We start from the raw sequence: 20,862 nt of genomic DNA, 5'->3' as shown, positions 1-20,862 counted from the left end.
GACCTTTATTTTACATTTCATCTTCTTCTTGAGAATGCATGGTCAAATTTTCACCAAACTTGCGTTTTCCCGAGTATTGCAAGTTCACCTTCCATGCAGTGACTTAAATTACACATGGCGCTATCGAAGCTTATAACTTACAATTTCAGAAAAGAAGATCGAAAAAGATTCCTTAATTTGGGTTTTTTGTCCCCCCCCCCCCCCCCGACAAACAAAAAACAAAAAACAAAAAACCCAAATTAAGGAATCTTTCGGGGGGGGGGGGGGGGGAGGGGGACTGGAGCACAATGCTCATGTAATGCTCATGTGATTTAGATTAGTCACTGCATGGAAGGTGAACTTGCAATACTCAGGTGAGCGCAAGACCCCCGGGTCTCTTGTTCGAGCAATTGACCTAAAATTTGGCATGTGGGACTGCTATCATAGGCAGATAAGCAAAACGTCCTTTTTGTCAGTATCCTGTAATGAGTTGCCATGGTAACAATTTTTTTTTTTGTAAACTAATCGAACAACTCACAGTTTTAAAGCAATTCAGCTGAAATTTGGCACACACCATCAATGTAATGTGTACTTGTGCAAGACGCCTTCTTCGTGAGTGTTGAGAAATCTGTTGGTGGCATGGCAAGAGCAGTTTTAATACAAGTTCTTCAAAAATATGTGGATTGACCTAACTCCCTAGGTTTTTGAGTAATTGACCCTAAATTTGACATGTTTGATCACTATCTTAGGAAGATCTGCAAGATGCTTTTTAGGTGATACTTATAGCGTATCACCTATTGTGATTATCAAAATCTTCTTTTTTTTTTATTCTTCTTTCTTTCTGGACAATTTTGTGCCGTGTATATCTCAACAATGACAGTACGGAATAACATGAAATTATCAGTGAACATATCTCTGACGTCATCTTGGTGCCATTTTGTGATTTTCAGACAATGTCACATGATCAACCATAACTTCATAACTAAATGTCATTTCTTCATCAATTTCGGTAGACATAAAGTTCAAGTCGGGACTAATCATCCTGTACAGTATTCATCGCATAATCGGGCATCTAATAATCGGGAACCTCACTTGAATGATATACGCTTCCCAGAAACATTTCCAATGCATGATATTTTCACTGGATAATCGGGCGAGGACCTCTGATAAACAGGACAATTTTTCTTCAAGCAATCTTTGATTTTGTTGATATTTTACACAAAAAATCTACCAAAATACCACAACAATATTTCAAAGATTCCCTATCAGTTGTCGTTTACATCGAACTTACAAAGCAAGCTTCGGACTGGTGTGTTTTGACCTCCGTCCATCCAGTACACATACATGCATAGCCACGAAAGCGCCGTGTTTAAGTATCCATAAGAGAGGTGACGGAAGAAGAACCCGGTTGCGATTACTCTACATCCTTGCGAGAATGCAAGGAGAGCTAGAGGGTCGCGCCGAGGGGTAGCGTGGTTGTGTATTCATGTACATGTACAGTACGTCAGTATGCATGTGTGTGTGTGTGTGTGCACTACATGTACATGTCGTATGCCGTTAGTGTATGGTGAGTGCTCATCGCGAAATCGGGTACCCCGCTTAAAGGGGCCGTGTTTGCTACTCCCAACCTGTCCCGATTATGCGATGAATACTGTACTATGCTAATTACCAAGGTCATCATGTCGCGCACGTCAAAAATTTAGAATGCTCAAAATGTCTTCCCGACAGGTTTTCTTGAAGTTTCAGACAATTTTAAGCGTTTCAAAACATTCCGTGCGTACGCACCTGTCCGCGTGTTTTCGTGCGCACAGGGCGTAAGCAACATGAAAATGCACTTTTTTTCGACTGATTTGGATTCCTGATACATTAAGTAACAATATCCATTGATTTCCGATCGATTTTGACCTATAACAAAGGAATGCACTGGCGTCAAAGTGAAAAATCCGCGGCACGTCTATGTGCAAATATAGTGAAAAAACATGTCTTTGTTTATTTCGCCATAACTGCTGAAAATGTCCGGCAACCCTATATTTTTATTGCATATTACAAAAGCATATGAATTGTAAATAACATTTCAAGTATCAATATTTCGAGGAAAACTTGATGACGTCATATCGTTATCTGAACTCAAAAAAGTGGAATTCATTTTTTTACGAGGTACTGTTTCTGACATTCATTTGCTGATATCTCTGTTGATTTAGCTCAATATTTTGCCTTTCAAGTCCATGTCATTTTGCGATTTGATGACGTCATCATAGTGGAAATTGTGATCAAAGACAAAGACTCAAAATCAGCCAAATTTACGTGTTTTGTCTATGGGAGGTGATTTTTTTCACAACCATGCGTTGACTTCACAATGTTCCAGCACCTGAATCTCAGTTGATTTTGCTCTATGTCTTCTAAAACTTATTGTGCCTGACACAATAAGCTGTAGTAATAATGCATTTTATTTTTTCAAATATCCACATCATGTTGACAATTTTGTAAATGAGAATGCAATCTGGACAAAACGATTCCCGATTTATCTAATTTGCAACCCATCCGGCCAGTTGTGGGAGGTTGAATAGCACCATCACAGTCAATCACAGTCACTTGGAGACGTATTCTCAGCTGGCAATACATTGCTCAGTGCATGTTCACGTATGTGGGCACTTTTGATTTTTGCTCTATTTCATTTTAAAGTCAAATATGTTTTACCTGAGACGACAAATTTTCTTAATTTGGCATGGAAATATCGATCAGACACCCTAATCAGGGCACAAATTTCAATATCATAGTAAATATGTGTTGTAAATAGTATATAGATTTAAGTTTCGCTCCCAATCTTTGGGAGAGCCGTGTGGCTCCATCGCTTAGCACACTGTATGTTCATAATGCCATACCGGAGGAAGAGAAGTTAAGAGTCCGGCAGGACGCTGTTTTATTTTTTTCTCTCTCTCTTTTTCTTTCTTTTTCTTTATTTTTTGGCAGTTCAGCTTCACTCCGATGTCATTTATCGTATTATTTAATCAAGTATACGCAACCCCCTGAACACAGCTACTCTATTTCCCTTGTTGTGTATCGGAGTTTGGAGGTTGGATTTGCTCATTTGTCACACGTAATGTTGTAAATTGCCCCTTGGAACGGTGCCCTGCTTGCCACCTTTCCTTTTCTCTTTCCTTTTCTCGACATTTATTCTTGTTATACTGTTACAGGATAGGTGGGAATGTGTATGTTTACATAATTAGCAGGAATGGGAACTGAATTAATTAACTCTAGGCCAGGTGTGTGGTGTCTCGCTCATCTCTTTGAAATTCCAGGTTATTGTTTGACCCATTAACGGAGTTGTAGACTGGTAGGAAATGAATGGGCTTTATATTGCTTTATGTTATATTCGGTATTTAGTGCCACAACATACCAAGTGTACATGTAGTGCTTATGATGGGGTTCTGTATCTTTTATTTTCGTCATGGCTGTTTCATTAGTAGCCGTAGGTGATATGTGTTGTTGGCATCTGGGGCAGTAGAACAGATCAGTATCAAACTGGAATCACGCTAAGTAATGTGGTAAGCATTCAATTTGATACATCATATTTCTTCTTTAAAGTCAATCACTACTGATCGCATTACACAATATAATATGGCACATTCCACTGGTAGTCTAGGAAAAGGGAAGTTAATGCATGATGAAACCACATGTGCATGAGTGCTAACATTGATTTCAGAGGTGTCATTGTTGTGTGGTAATGGTGGTGGTGGTAAAGGAATCATTGCTTTTGAATTAATGAGACAATCATTTGCATCAAGAACGTATTCCCATCTAGCAATACAATGCATGTTCATGCAGGCACGTTGGTTATCCTGACGTAGACATTTTTCTTTTTCTTTTCCTTTTTTTCAAGACTGGTTATATTTAAAGTTCTTTCCCTTAACATTTGTGTGTGTTTAATTGTGTGTGTGTGTGTGTGTGTGTGTGTCTGGATGTTCCTAGGCCGAGTAGTAGAGCAGCGATTTACGCTACGGTTTTACTACATTTTGTAAGTTAGTTTCTTCTCTGATATTGAGTTTATGGTTTTTAAATTTGACATTGTCTATTTGTCAGTTTATGCTAAAACACTGCTGTAACATCTAATACATTTCCTTCACTTGTAACACGCAAGGTTATAAATTGCAGTTGTGCAGTTTTCCTCTTGCCACCTCTTGTTTTCTCTTCCCTTTTCGCTACGTTTCTTTTTGTTATACTGGAGATGTGAATGTTTCCATTAACATAACCCAACTTGAGTATTTGGAATGAGAACTGAATTAATTAACTCTAGGCCAGGTGTATAGCGTCTCGCTCATCTCTTTGAAATTTCAGGTTGTTATTGTTCGACCATCAGAGCTGTAGACAGGCTTTATGACCCCATTTACAGTGCAGGGCTGGGCCGCAGCTCGGCCACGGCCGAGCCCGCCTTCATTTCAGTGTAAACGCGCAAAAGGCCAAATGCGGGGCCAAAATTGGCCGCGCATTTGGCCACACTCTGGAGGTGGTCTCGGCCACGGCCGAGCGCGGCCTTTTCTCAGTGTAAACGCAAACTGGGCCAAATGCGCAGCCAATTTTAGTCTAGCTTCCAGACCCTCTGGCCGTACTATTTTGCTATTCATGATATTAACCCCCTCAACGTTGGAAACTAGTATAGTTTAAGGTGGTTTTGTCATGCAAAGGATTTATCCTTCGGCAAAGACTGTTGCCCGAACTGCAATTTATAACCTCGCCACGGAATCCAGTTGGCAAAGGGTCTGAAAACCAGACTATACCAAATTGCATTTGTTTACAAGCAGAGCGCCACTACGACAAAATATTGAAAGGTTTGAATTAAAAGCGCGGCCCAGCCCTGCACTGTAAACGGGGTCTAAGTTGCTATAGAGGTATCTCGTGCCACATGAGTGGAAGGTATACACTGTTTAGTATTAGTAAAGAGCTCATTCATGCCACACCCTGCCAAGTATAGTGTGTTTGAAGGGGTTCTGTGTCATTCTGCCTATGAAAAAGCAAACATTTTATTTTCGCCATGGCTGTTTCTCTATGCGTAGCCATGGGTGATGGGTGTTGTTGGCATCTGGGCAGTAAAGAACCAAGTACAGTATTCATCGCATAATCGGGCATCTGATAATCGGGAACCTCGCTTAAATGACATATGCTTCCCAGAAACATTTCCAATGCATGTTATTTTCACTGGATAATCGGGCGGGGACCTCTGATAAACGGGACAATTTTGCTTCAAGCAATCTTTGATTTTGTTGATATTTTACACAAAAAATCTACCAAAATACCACAACAATATTTCAAAGATTCCCTATCAGTTGTCGTTTTCATCGAACTTACAAAGCAAGCTTCGGACTGGTGTGTTTTGACCTCCGTCCATCCAGTACACGTACATACATTGTACATAGCCATGAAAGCGCCGTGTATAAGTATCCATGCCATTGCGAAACATGCTTTCGCGAACATTCTTCTCCCCTACATAAGCAAAACCATGTGCTCGCTTGCAATTTCTACTCAGAGAGTTGACAGAAGAAGAACCCGGTTGCGATTACTCTACAGTACATCATTGCGAGAATGCAGTGAGAGCTAGAGGGTCGCGCCGAGGGGTAGCGTAGTTGTGTGTGTGTGTCTGTGTGTGTGTGTGCACTACATGTACATGTCGTATGCCGTTAGTGTATGGTAAGTGCTCATCGCGAAATCGGGCACCCCGCGTAAAGGGGCCGTGTTTGCTACTCCCAACCTGTCCCGATTATGCGATGAATACTGTATCATGCTATAATCCCCCCGAGTTAAGTGCTAAGCGTTCAATTTGATATATCTTTCTTCTTTATCATATGTCAATCACTGATGATAGAATTACAGAATTATGTTATGACACGATTCACTTATAAAGCAAAGTTTATGCACTATATACAAGTAATGGTGCTTGAGTCCTACCATTGATTTCAGAGGCAAAATTATGGTACATGTATGCCTATATGTATGGGCATCATTGATTTAGAATTAATGAGAGAATATACTTTACTCCTTCGACTTCTAACTGTTCCCTTTGATTATGTGTCGATCATGGGTGATTGTCATAAATTATCATTCACGTATAAGCTTACGTTCCATACTCTTGGTTCGAAGAGGCTTATAGTTACGTGGTTAAAGGTGCTGTCTCTTTCGCCGGAGCCGTACGTTTGGGCCCATGAAGTTGCAAATAATAACCTCATAGGATGCAAAGCAAAAATAGTTTTTCTTTAGTTGAGGTACTTTCGTCCAGGTATAAATCACATTCTCATGTAAACAGACACACTCGCTCTATATCCCTTTGTTTTGTATTGGAGGCTTCATTGCTTTTACTGCTCGTAAATGTACAAAATACACAATAATCTCACTCCTCTTTCAGCACAGGACTATATTATCAAACAGGCTACTCAGTTAACGAGAGCCTCGCAACCACACTCCTATCAGGTACCATATTCGAGAACTGAATCGCATCGCCATTCGTTCTTCCCAAGAACTGTAAGGAACTGGAATTCCCTGTCGTCAGAAATTGTTTCAGCGCCATCTGTGGGATCATTTCGAAACCGTCTAACGGTTGATCACATTGGCTAGTTTTTTCGTCAAATTTTCTATGTGCTTGTAAATATCTGTAAATAAATTGTATTATAATGTAAATAGCACCAGTCTGCAAGAATCTTCAGTCTATTGAAGGAGGCAGACTTAATCAGAAGAAGAAGAAGAAGAAATCTCACAGGCTTGTAGCTGTAAGAGCTCTCCAAACTGATCATATTATATAATGACAAAAAGATTAGAAATATTCATATTGGTTATGCAAATAAGGGTCAAAGGTCATATTTTAAAAGGCCAATGTTAAAGTCAAGATGATAATTAAAACACTTCATTGTCATATTTCAATTTATTCGTGTTGAGGCCACTAGGTAAATGCACTGTACGTACTCAAAAAGCCTGTAAATTGACTTAGTTGCACACGCACGGAATTTCCAATAAATTTGTGAGACAGAAAAAAAAAATGTGATCTGAATTATGTACTTAGGTACAAAAAAAATCAACTTCGTATCTCAATATAACTTCAAGGCACTATTCTCACTTTCTTTTCTTTGTCGATCACGGATGACCGACATCTGATGACCCCCAGATCACCTAACTCGTCGTCAGTGTGACGAGTTTCATATCTCGTTATGTTAGTATCCTGTGATGCGTTGCCATGGCAATGGCAAATTTTTAAATAAAAGTCACACAAAATGTTGTGGATCGAACTACTCTCAGTTTTACAGCAATTCAGCTGAAATTTTGCACATTGATATGCCATCAATGTAATGTGTAGTTGTGCAAGACTCTTTCATCACTTGCCATGGCAACAGCAGTTTTTATACAAATCATACAAAATATTTGGCTTAACCTAACTCTGACCTGAAATTTGGCACATGTGACTGCTATGTTGTATGTATGTGCATACTTCATCTTTTGTCATTGTTAAATGATGTGTTGCCATGGTAACAACAATTTTTAAAGGGTGTGTACAGTTCTGGTCGAGGTGAGGATTTAGCTTTTAACGTTTTGCAAGATATTCAGAAACCACTCAATGAGATGTCAAAGAGCATGCAGTTCTTAGGGGTATCAAAAGTTTATTCGATGAAAATTCGTTTTGAAATGGCTGAGATATCCAAAAACAAGGTGAAACAAAGAGATCCTTATAAAGTTGTGGCATGTCGCCTTTTATTATTAGCACTTTTTTGGATATCTCGGCCATTTGAAAACCAATTTTCATCAAATAAACGTTGAATCCTTCTTCAAATTACATGCTCTTTCACATTTCATATTTGAAATGAGATTTGAAATGAGATTTATTTACCAAACAAACAAACAAACATTGTCAACGAAGTCACAACAATGAATAGTTAAGATATAGTTTGGCCAAAAAAAACTGGCAATAGCATGCAGGCTAGTCGAGGCCAGTCCTTTCAATGATATAGATTATAATATAACGTATTTACAATATTTACTGAGGAATTGTTATATGTACATAAGTATTTACATGTTTTCATAAGGGATCATTATTACGTATATTGATAACAGATACTTTCGCAATGATATCCGAAAAGCATTACAGGTGTTTATCTTTTTGACATAATGAGGAAATCCTCTCCAAATTATACTGCCTGCATATGACAAGGCGCGTTTACCTGTTTCAGATCTGATTCTTATTGATTTATAATTCGTATTATTTTTAAACCTTGTATCATGATTATGGTCAATTTCAAAACAATAATCGGAGATATCGTGTGGTAAAGTATGATGGATTAGGTCAAACATTACAGTTCCAATTACAAATTGGTATAGTCTGTAAACATCTAGCATTTGTAAACAATGAAATAAAGGGCCAGTATGCTCCCTAGGTCCTTTGAAACAGATTGCGCGCACTAATTTCTTTTGTAAAAAAAATATAGATTGTAGATACGAGTGGTACTGTATGTACATCCCCAACTTCTAATCCATAAGAGGCTTTTCATTATCTCACTTAGGAATGTTCAAAACATGAATCCCCACCTCAACCAGTACTGTACAGTCCCTTTAACCCTAAAGGGGCCGGGCTTTTTTTGGTTATGCTCAGACCAGGGGGGGGGGGGGGGCGGATTCCGCCCCCCCCCCCCCCCCCCCCCCCCCCCCGAGATCTCAGCCATCGGTGGTGCGATCGCGATGAAATTTTGCATGCGTGAGACCCGCGTCATAATCTACAAGATTGTGTTATAAGATTTTTTGAAACAATCAATTTTAATTAATTAATTATGCAAATTAAGCTCAAGGTGATATTTTAGCTTAATTAAAAGCATTGAGAGTCTAATTTTTGATCTGTAAATCTGTTTTAGCATATTCAACAATTGTACATCACAAAAACTTCCAAAACTCATTTCAATTCTTATGTATTTTATTGTTTTCAGAATTTCTTATGTATTTCTTTGTTTTTCAACTTTTGTTTTTTCTTTGTTTTTTCATTGGAAATTGTCACTGACCACTTTTCTACCATAATTAGCACAAAATTAATCAATGAAAGTGATTAATTGTAAAAATAATCAGGTTTTTATGCCTTTCATGACAGAGCACTGTTTTCCATAGGAAATGTACACAAAATCACAAAATTGTGCCCGTTTTGGAGCGACATTCCGTTACAAAAATGGGCGTGGCTTCGCAAAAGTATGCGCGAACGTTGCAAATTTGGTCTCAAAAGTTGCGCGAGACTTGAACGAAGAAAGTCAAGAAGCCTCGCGATGAGGCCTTCTCGCGTTACAGAATTATAGCGCGAAACGTCGAGGGGGGGCGGATTCCGCCCCCCCCCCCCCCCCCGGCCCTTTTAGGGTTAAGGTAAATCATGCAAAGATATTGAGAATTTGGCACCATCTGCCATTATGCAAATTACCAGTGGATATAGCATTTGATTTGAGGTTTTGGCATATTTGACCGATGTAGATTCCAGCTGAGCATAATACGACTTTCAACAATGCTTAATAATGTGTTGCCGTGGTAACAGCATTTTTTCAGTATAAAGCATGCATAAATATTTCGAATTGAGCAAACTCCCTCAGTTTTTGAGCATTTGACTTGAAATTTGGCACATGTAACTGGAATAATATGTAGATGTGTGAACTTTATCTTTCATCATTGTTGAACAATTAGTTGCCATGGTAGCAGCATTTCTTAACCCTAACCAGGCCAGGCTTTTTGGGGTGTTCTGTGGCTGGGGGAGGGTTGATTCAACCCCCCCCCCCCCCCCGACATCTCGGCTGTCGATCACGCAATCGCCATGAAAATTGGCACATGCATTACCTGTGGCATAATCTACCAAACTATATAAAAAGAAATGGACATTTTCATTATATTAATTAATTATGCTAATATATGCATAAAATCATACATTTTGCTCTAAATCAGAAAGTAAAGCTCCTAGAATTCTAATTTTTGGCTACATTGTTTGTAGCATTCCTAACAATCTGGTATCAAAATCAATTTCTTATGTATTTTATTGTATTATGAATTTCTTATGTATTTCTTTGTTTTTCAACCTTTGTTATATTTTTTGTGCAAAATTTATGACAACCTATTTCAAGCATAATCAAGCTGAAATTAATTGATTTCAGCCTATGAAAGTGAAAATAATATCTTTACGAATACAAATAAGATGAGAAAACTCCATTTGCATAGACTTTATACACAAAATCACGTTTTTGAGCCATTTTCGGTATGACAGGTATGTATAAAAGGACGTGCAGCGTCGTAAAGGTATGCGCGATTTTCGCAAAAATTGTGTCAATAGTTGCACGAGACTTGAAAGGAAAAAGTCAGCGAATGGTGCGGTCAAAATCGCGCAGCGGAAAAGTGGCGAAAAAATGTCGGTCTTAGGGTTAAAGACACATAGACCCATAGTGGTTTAGTCGTATGCATACGCGCGCAGATGGCGCAAGTTTCCTACAGAGACCTATGCTATCGACTCCTCTAGCGCTTCCACTTAGACCCATTTCCATGAGTCCGAAGAAGTCTGATCCACTGTAGTCAGTGGTCCGATCACAGTTCGGATCATGATTCGGCTGATTGTGACAGCTTTAGCAAACTTCTTCTGTGACATCTTACTATGAAGCACACACCCTGGCATCACTACAGACTGCGTGATGCCCAGAAGGCAACGTTACCTAGCAACACCTACGCGCTTTACTCTTGATGACAGCTCAACTTCAGCAATCTTCATATCAAAGCTAACATGATTGGCACTATCAGCCAACAGCACCCCCGCAACTTCCGGGTCTACGTGTTTTTAACCTGTTGATGACGAGCCCGGAGTATACTAGGGCAGGGGTCTATGGGAAATGCGTGTTGTAGCAAAATCAGCCCGTCCTTAACAGGTTAATGAAAATCATACAAAATATTGTGGATGTGTGGTTGAACTTGATTGATGAATTCCATCAACTGTTACGTCAGGCAAACCTATGCATCATGTCACTTTGTAACCAAGTGAAGTGCCTAACCAACTGAGAAAAGGTCATTTGTACCCATGTGCACATGAGCTAACTCCAAACTGGCTTAAATGTGAAACTGTCTTCTCACATCATCAAGACATACTGTATACCTATTGGGAGAACTATGTGATATGGCGGAGGCATGCCAGTCACTATAACAACATTTCTAGGTGTTTTTTTATGCCTCCGCCACGAAGTGGTGCCGGAGGCATTATGTTTTCGGGTTGTCCGTCCGTCCGTCCGTCCGTAATGAATTTTGTGGACAAGGTAACTATCGAAACCTGTTGAGGTATCCTAATGAAACTTGGCATGTATGTGTATTAGGGGGTGAAGTTGTGCCTATCAACTTTTGGGTGCACATGCTCAAGGTCAAAGGTCAAAAAGTCAAGGTCAAATATATAAAATTTCACTATTTCCACCATATCTAGTGAATGCCTGAAGACATTTTCTTGAAACTTAGTGTATACATGTATTACCCAATTAAGATTCTCTGGTGAAAGTTTGGGTCATGAGGTCAAAGGTCAAAGGTCAAAAGGTCAGGGTTAAATACATAAAATTTTACTATTTCCACCATATCTATTGAATGCCTGAAGAGATTTTCTTGAAACTTAGTGTATACATGTATTACCCAATTAAGATTCTCTGGTGAAAGTTTGGGTCATGAGGTCAAAGGTCAAAAGGTCAGGGTCAAATACGTAAAATGTCACTGTTTCCACCATTTATCTATTGAATGCCTGAAGAGATTTTCTTGAAACTTAGTGTATACATGTATTACCCAATTAAGATTCTCAGGTGAAAGTTTGAGTCATGAGGTCAAAGGTCAAAAGGTAAAGTAAAAATATTAAAACTTCTTTTTTTTTCTCCGTACCTTGGAAAATTGTTCAAGGTATCTTCATGGAACATAGTATATACATGTACTGACTGGAAGTGATTATCTAGAGAATGTAGGGTTCATGGGGTCAAAGGTCAGGGGTCAAAGGTCAAGTGCAAGACTTCAAAATTTTACTATTACCCTCATATTTATGCAATGCCAGCAGGGTTATTTTTTTACACTTGGTGTATGCGTGTGTAACCTAATAGAAATTCTCTGGAAAGTTTTTTTTTTTCTCTTTTTGCCTCAAAGGTCAAAAGGTCAAAGATCAAGTGAAAGTGCTGAACTAACTTTTTCCTCCATATCTCGGAAGTGGCTCAAGTTACCTTGAAACTTAGTACATATTATGCATGTTCTACCTGAAAGTAATTATCTTATGAATTTTAGGGTCAAGGGCCAGATGAAAATGGTAACAATTTACTATTCAATTCAGAAATTGCACTTTTTCTCCACACCTGTACCTTGAAAATTACTCAATGCCTAAATGTATGAATGGGTCAAAGTCAAGTTAAAGTCCTTAAATCCCTAGATACATGCTCTCCTATTCATCCAATTAAACCTACATCAAGGAAGGTGAACATTCAACACATTTGTGACAAACTTGTCATTCCAATATTTTACCAATTTTGTGAAAATGTAATCACACAGTGTCCACATGTACTATCTAGACCTATTGGGAAAATCATGCATTATGGCGGAGGCATACCAGTCGCCAAAGCGACATTTCTAGTTTTTCTTTTAATAGAGATGACAGCCGAGCCTCACACTGTAAACGGGGTCCTAGACTGTCTCAGTTATTTTTTTAAAAATCCAGGTGTTTGTCCAGGAATTTACCTGTGCCAGCATACATGCATCATGTGTGATGTGATATGCAGTTCACATGCTGCAGATTTTATTGTGGTAACATGACTTTGGCATGGCGTGCAAACACTCTATTTTTTTTTTTTTTTTTTATGCCTCTGCCATGAAGTGGAGCTGGAGGCATTGTTTTCGGGCTGTCTGTCCTTCTGTCCGTCCGTATTCAATTTTGTGGACAGCGTAACTGAAAACCATTTGAGGTATCCCAATGAAACTTGGCATGTATATATATATGAGTGGGCAAAGTTGTGCCTATCAACTTTTGGGTGCACCTGCTCAAGGTCAAAGGTCAAGGTCAATTCTCAAAATTTCCCTATTTCCCCAATATCTATGCAATGCCCAAAGGTATTTTCTTGAAACTTGGTGTATTCTCTGTATAAAGTTTAAATCCATGAGGTCAAAGGTCAGGTGAAAATGTTAAAATTTCACTTTTCTCCTCCAAATCTCTGTAATGGTTCAAGGTTTAGTCATGAAACTAAGTACATATGCATGTACTGACTAGCAGTGATTATCTTGGGAATTTAGGGGGCCATGGGGTCAAAGGTCAAGGGTCGAGGTCAACTTCTCAAAATTTCACTATTTCCTTCACATCTCTCAATGCCTGAAGGATTTTTCTTGAACCATAGTGTATACATGTATTACATGTAGAGATTCTCTGGGAAGGTTTTTAAATCCTTATATCCTCAAATGCCTGCTGTTTTTTAGACGATATAGCCATTAAAGGGGCTGTACAGTACTGGTTGAGGTGGGGATTCATGTTTTTTACATTCCCAAGTGAGATAATGAGAAATCTCTTATGAAATATGAAAGAGCATGTAATTTTAAGAAGGATTCAACTTTTATTTGATGAAAATTGGTTTTCAAATGGCTGAGATATCCAAAAAAGTGATAATGATAAAAGACTACAGGCCACAACTTTATTGGGATCTTTCTGTTTCACCTTGTTTTTGGATATCTCGGCCACTTTAAAACCGATTTTCATCAAATAAACTTTTGATACCCATTAGAATTGCATGCTCTTTGACATCTCATAGAGTGGTGTCTGAATATCTTGCAAAACGTTAAAAGCTAAATTCTCACCTCAACCAGAACTGTACCCACCCTTTAATGTCAAACTTTGTGTTGCCAGGAAAGTGAATGCTCAACACATTTGTGACAAACATGTCATTTTGGTATTTTGCCAGTTATGTGAAATTGTCATTACACATTGTCAAGATTTACTGTAAACTTATTAGGAAAAGCATGCATTGTGGTGGAGGCATACCAGTTGCCATGGCGACATTTCTTCTTCTTTTTTTTAAATCTAAGGTAACTTACCTGAAAAGAGATGTGCAGTTCTCCCATGCTAACTTGTGTAATGGAACGGTCCAGTCACACTCCTTCCCCTTTCTATATGATCAGAGGTAACATACCTGGCAATGAGATAGCAGAGGGGGACACACTGGTGGACTACCTTCCTCCCTTCCCAGCCAGGGGCACAGGCTATCACCGCTATGTCTTCATCCTCTTCAAGCAGGAGGACAGGATAGATTACAGCAGTGAGAGGAGACGGTTGCCATGGTGAGAGACTCACATTAACTGATGCTTCTATCTCAATGAAAGCTGTCCATGAGACTTGACAAACATTGTATGTGGCAGATTTTCCACAGACTGTTTCAAGACAAAATTAAGGGAAAGGTCGGGTCTTAACTTTGTCTGAGACATACTAGAGTGTGATCTAAAGGTGATTTTTGCCACATTGTCACCATGCTTGGGATGCTGTGGTTTGGGATGGGGTATGTAGTGACTCTTTAGCAGGAAGTATGCCTTCTGAAAATACTCTCAGGGCTTAACAGACAGACAGACACACACACACACACATGCAAACAAGAACAAAATCTATTTGAAAAGTAGATAGAAAAAAGTAGTTATACTTCAGGATGTGTACTAAGCAAATCAAAGTAATGTAACTTGTGTTTTTGTGTATCATGCTAACTTTCAACAGTTTCTGGAACCTATTCCGGGAGTTTAGTGTGTCAGATAGATTGTAGTCAACTCATGTAGTTGTATTAAAGTGATGTTGTGTCATACACATTGGCAAATTACATAATTTGTTTAAAGTCCCAGTTCTGCACTGTAATCTGAACAAGTAGGGTACTGTGATTTGGCTGGTTCATTTTAAGACTAGCAAATATTCTTAGATTCTGAGCGTGACTCTTGTTCAGAAACAAGCATCATTTTTGTTACACTTAGACCCCATTTACACATGGGCCGGCTTTATCGAGTCGGCCTCACGCCGGCGTCTAGCCGCCTCCAAAAAATGTCGAAGGTGTGTTTACACATAGCAGAAAGGTCGGCTGGACGCCGCCTTGAAGTCGGCTTGACTACCCCCTGTTTACACATACAGCGGCTTGGCCGGTCTGCGTGGCAAGGCTTTCATGAGTCTCTTTATCTTATTTCTTTTCGCGCAGACATCATGTACGATCTCAAATCCTGTGATTTTCATTATGCGATTTTGCCACTAATATAGTACTTCAGCGCTTTTCACTTATCTGTTCTCCTTTTACGGACGCGTTGTCTTCATAGCTATGAAGTTCATACAAAGTAAACAATACAAACCTTACAAGTTAGACTCTACACAAACGCAAAAAAAAAAAAAGATACAGAATGACTGAATAAGCAGAAAACTCAACAGCGTAGTTCAGGACTCCAGTGAAGCAAAATTAATCACAAAACAAAAACACTTATTTGATTATTTGTACGAGCAGTTGGTCATTCGGCGTTCAGGTTTCTGACGAGCAATACCAAGGTCAACAAATTCACGAACGATGACGTATCCGCACTATTGCACAACCCCGTGGTATGATGATCATGTGACTCTGGAAAACCAGCGTCAGTCCGCTTTGTGTTTACACATACATGAAGGCGGCGTGAGACCCCCTTGAAGCCGACCTCAAACCACCTCCAGAGGTGGACCGAAACTTTGGCGGCCTTAAGCCACCATCAGTCCACTTGTGTGTTTGCACTTACGTTCGAGGCGGCGTGGGGCCGGCCTCACAACGGCGTCAGTCGTATGTGTAAATGGGGTCTTAGTGTCCATGTGTTTCACATGGCATATGTAGCTAAGATGGAGAGACAGAGAAAAGAATGGAAACACTAAAGTATGAAGATGGTAAAGTTTAAATGATTGCATTTCATTTAATGCCAATGAGTGGAGGGTGAGGGATGGGGGAGCGCTATGGCAAAGTGGATAAGACTCCCAGATCCCAAACAGAGAACCTGAATTCGATTCCCTCCCAGTGTGTTAAGGTCCTTGGACAAGAAACTTTTACCCACAATGTCCCTCTCGACCCAGGTGTATAATGCTAGGGTAATAATAATGGCAGGGCCCTCTGGTAGAACAGTGGCAACAGTAAAGAGGCTACCCTGAATAAGATTATTATTATTATTATTATTATTATTATTATTATTATTCAATTCAATTTAATTCACTTTATTGATAATCATAAAAATAGACATATATACAGTGTAAAATGTATCGGAGAGTTCACAAAGAAAGCCAAAGGCTTGAGACAAGTGATCCCCTTTGTAGCAGAGTTGGATACATAAGAATATACATACAAATGCAGATTCAGAGTTACATTCAGAGTACTTAATGACAGCTACAGGTTACATAGACAAATAAAATGAAATAAAAGACATATGCTACTACATTACACAAATAAAACAAACAGACAGAACAAAACTAACAAAGATGCGACTGATACAATTCAATAGGCATTTAAAAGATATTTTTTATATCTAGACTTAAAAGCACTTTAAGTGGATACATTCTTAAAATTTGAATCTAAATCATTCCAGAACTTAGCACCTTTATATAAATAGAATTTTTTTGTTTTATGCTCAAGCGACATGTTGTGTAATGTACAATTCAGTGTAAAACAACCATCAAAAATATCAGGTAAAATTCCATTCGAATATTTATACATAAAAAGACCAAGTTTGACTGAAACACTGTCAGACAGTGTGAGAGTATTCAATTTTTTTAAAAGTGAAGCGGTGTGGTCAAGAGGGTTGGCATTTGAACAGATTCGAATTGCTTTTTTCTTTAGAACAAATAAACGACACAAATTAGTTAAGCTGGTTCCAGACCATACAAGACTACAATAATCAAAATGAGGCAAGATAAAGGCATTATACAACATAAAAAGAGTATATAACGGCAGTATTGAACGGAGCTTATGCATTATACTGATAGAGATATTAATCTTCCATAAATACTATTCACATGTTTAGTCCAAGTCAATTTATCATCAATAATAACTCCTAAGTAATTAATACTATTGACTTGATCAATAATTTGATCATCTATCTTAATTTCTGAATACGAAATCAATGAAACATCTTGTCGAAAACCTCTGTTAGAGCTGTATATCATATATTTTGTCTTATCAACATTTATCTGTAGCTTATTGGCTCTGAGCCAGTCACAAACGTATATCATTTCAGTGTTAACAGTACTATACAAAGTATTTACATCTCTATGTTAAAACAATATATAATGCATGTATACAGAATGAATCATAAAAATTTTGATGCATTTATAATATCATTAACGTATACCAAGGAAAGAAGAGGGCCCAAAATACTGCCTTGAGGCACCCCACACGTTAAAGGGAAAGTACTAGAGTTTGTGCCATTAATACATGTGAACTGTTTACGATCTGTAAGATAATCCCTGAACCAGCTGAGGGGTACACCTCATTATTGTTATTATTATTATTATTATTATTATTATTATTGTTATTATTATTACTACTACTATTATTATTGGATATGTTTGCTGGACAGTTGAAGGAGTCCATTCAGTGCACATCAGATCTCTGTGACCTTTTGCTTGATTCAAACTATTTTTTGATGTCATTGTACAGTCACAATCTACAAGAAAGAACGTTCAGCACACTGGAGTTCTACCGCTTGCATCAGGATCGCATCACCCCAACCGGTCTGGGCTTCTTTCAGAGCCGATGGGATCCATCTGTTCAACAGACCTTCCATCAGACTCTGGGTAGGGTGGCTGTAAGACCTTGTCAAATTTTTAGCTTACCTAAACCGAAAGCTCAAGTGAGCTATTGCGATCACTCATCACTCTTCATCTGTCATGTGTTGTCTGTCGTCCGTAAACTTTTTGCATTTTTATCTTCTTCTTGAAAACCTCATGACGGATTTTCACCAAACTTGGCAGTTAGCATCCCGATGAGGATAGGATTTCAATTTGTTGCACCATGCTGTCCTGGGGGCCCTAGGGGAGCCTCAACCCCCAAATCTATGGAATCTTTAAAAATCTTTTTCTCTAGAATCAGGAGTGATATAGTTAAGTTAATACCATGATTTGGTACAGTGATGACTGTAGTTTCAAGTTTGTTCATGGCAAATCCAGGGGTACCCACCCCTTGGACGTAAATTGTACATTTTCATCTTATTCTTGAAAACCCCAGGACGGATTTTCACCAAACTTGGTGGGTGGCATTCCCAGAGGATAGGATTTCAAATTATTCAAATGGGCACCATACCTTCCCTTGGGTCCCCAAGAGGGGCCCAAACCCCTCCACATTAAGAATCTTTAAAAATCTTCTTCTAGAACCAGAAGTGATAGAGCTACGTTAATACTATGACAAAGTAGGGAGGGATTGGGAGCAACACATTATATTCTTCTCCTTCTTGAAAACACATGGTCAAGATTGTCACCAAACCCAGCAGGTTGTCACAAGGGTGACAATTTATATAATGAATACAAGGATCCCAGAACCTTTTAATTAAAACAAAAAATTAAATGATAATAAAAATTAATTGTTAAAAACTGGAAATACTCAAGAGTAGATAGATTAGTGAGTGCACATTCAAGGTTTTTTATATTAATTGCCATAACAATATTTGTTTTTTTTTCTTATTCTTATATTGTAGATAAGTGCTATTTTCCCTCAGTATTTTTTCTTCATTTAACTTTGTGTGATGTCATTTTGTTTATTATTTTGTTACCTGAATTGCAAAATGCTTTCATTGACCTGAAATGTAATCACCGATTTTATGTTTCTGTTCTGTACAGATATGAGGGAACCAGTCTTTGAATATGATCACCCAAAGCAGTATAAGGCACCGCAGGTGAAATGGCCGCACAAAAAACCACTGCAATACCTCAACAAATTCCTTCCCAAGGAGTGAAATGCTTTCAAAGGGAAAGAGTAAAAAACTTCTGCTTGTGCATTTCCTACATGGTTATTACCTGTGAGACACACAGACTTTGATTTTCCTGGCAGTAAGTCTTGTACTCTGTGCAGCTTTTATGTGCCCAGAAGCTTGTTATAAAGCATATCAAAGAATTGTAGCCTCATTGCCAGGATGAACTTGAACTGTGCTGTTGCATGGTCATATTGCCGACTTTGGAAATTGTATACATGTACATGCATCCCTCAGTTTCCACGCGCCTATGTGATAGGTAGAGGCAATAATATTGAAGCATAAGACCAATTCCCGAGTATCATCCTGTACTTTTAGGCCCATTAAAGGCGAGGTAGTCAGGAATGCAAGAATTTTCTTGACTCAACGAAATTCAGTTAAAGTGAACAAAATATGTATTTCTAAGCTAGTAATGAACCGATCAAACTATTTACAACTGTAGTACATAACATTATATTAAATGGGTTAGTCAAATACCGGTTAGTGATTGGCTAAACACAGTCACGTGATGGAGGTACATTCGTTATGTTCTCCCATGGGAAAACATTTTCACGTAACAAATACCCGCACACACAGTGAATTTGGCTCTGCGCGAGCTAGCGCGATCAAGTGTGTTGTGCGCGTGTTGGACCTTTACGCTAAGCGTACCATGATATCATCAATAAGGTACAGTGTATGGTTTGATGCGCCACTTTCAGAGCGTGAAATCAATTGATAATGATGGTACTGTAGTATTTGACTAACCCATATAATATAATAGATGATGACTTTTGTTGTCGGGAACATACCAAACGTTGGACCCTCAGGGTTTGAAATGCTATTTCGGGAGGCTATAAGTCCCGAGACGAAGTCGAGGGACTTATAACCTCCCTCAATAGCATTTCAAACCCTTCGGGTGGAACATTCGGTATGTTCCCTTCCCCGCCAGTCATCATCTATATAATATTCAGTTTTTCTGTGGGTGTGCAAATGTACACATTTTGTGTAGAAATAGAAAAGGGGGAGGGGGGAATAGAAGAACATTCCACTAGATTACAATAATAAAATTCCTATTGATTCCTACCATACATATGGGAATCAAAGTGCCAGTCAATATCAGCCAAAGAATCAGTTGCACCTTTCTTACAACAACATGCATAAATTGGTTGGTAGTACGCTTGACTGGTCTGGATGCTGCAGATGTGTAACTTTCATTCACTGGAAAGTGATTGTTGCCTCACTGCTTCATGTGTGCAACATGCATGTTTGTGTCTGCCATGTATTTATACCCCCACCCACACATAGTGGGGGGGGGGGGGTATATAGGAATCACTCTGAGGTCGGGTGGCCGGTCCGTCGAGTGGGCGGTCGGGCGGTCGGTCTGTTGCAAAATCTTGTGGATTGAACTCCTCTCTCATTTTTTGAGCAATTGACCCCAAATTTGGCATGTGTGACCGCTATCAAAGGTAGATGTGCAAGACACCTTTTTCGTTAGTATCGCCGTAATGCGTTGCCATGGCAACGACATATTTTCATAAAAACTTGTGGATCTAGCTGCTCTTTCATTTTTTGAGCAATTAACCCCAAATTTAGCATGTGTGACCGCTATCAAAGGTAGATGTGCAAGACACCTTTTTCACGAGTATTTCATAATGAGTTGCCATGGCAATGGCAGATTTTCATAAAATTCCTACAAATTGTTGTGGATCAAACTACTCTCAGTTTTGTAGCAATTCAATCTGAATTTGGGATATGCGTCAATGTAATGTATAGTTGTGCAAAATACATTTGATGTGTGTGTTAATAAATCTGTTGCCATGGCAACAGCAGTTTTTTTTTTTACCAATCATACAAAAATGTGTGGATTAACCTAACTCCTTCAGTTTTTAAGCATTTGACTTGAAAATTGGCACATGTGACCACTTTGGTACATAGATGTAC

At 38.8% G+C, this 20,862-nt stretch overlaps 1 protein-coding gene across 1 annotated transcript in view; it reads left to right on the top strand.

The window, feature by feature from the left end:
• LOC140232941 (large ribosomal subunit protein mL38-like) overlaps window positions 1-19,050 on the top strand; it is a 54,190-nt gene extending 35,140 nt beyond the window's left edge. The window contains exons 6-8 of the mRNA XM_072313050.1: window positions 14,128-14,286; window positions 17,637-17,773; window positions 18,812-19,050. Of these exons, the coding sequence (XP_072169151.1) occupies window positions 14,128-14,286; window positions 17,637-17,773; window positions 18,812-18,927 (412 nt within the window). The 3' untranslated portion in view covers window positions 18,928-19,050. The remainder of the gene's footprint in view (window positions 1-14,127; window positions 14,287-17,636; window positions 17,774-18,811) is intronic.
• Window positions 19,051-20,862: the final 1,812 nt, after the last annotated feature.

The sequence above is a fragment of the Diadema setosum genome, chromosome 9 (genome assembly GCF_964275005.1).
Source record: "Diadema setosum chromosome 9, eeDiaSeto1, whole genome shotgun sequence".
In the NCBI taxonomy this organism is placed as follows: Eukaryota; Metazoa; Echinodermata; class Echinoidea; order Diadematoida; family Diadematidae; genus Diadema; species Diadema setosum.
The sequence above is the reverse complement of the archived record's forward strand: the minus strand, read 5'-3'. Positions and strand labels throughout refer to the sequence as shown.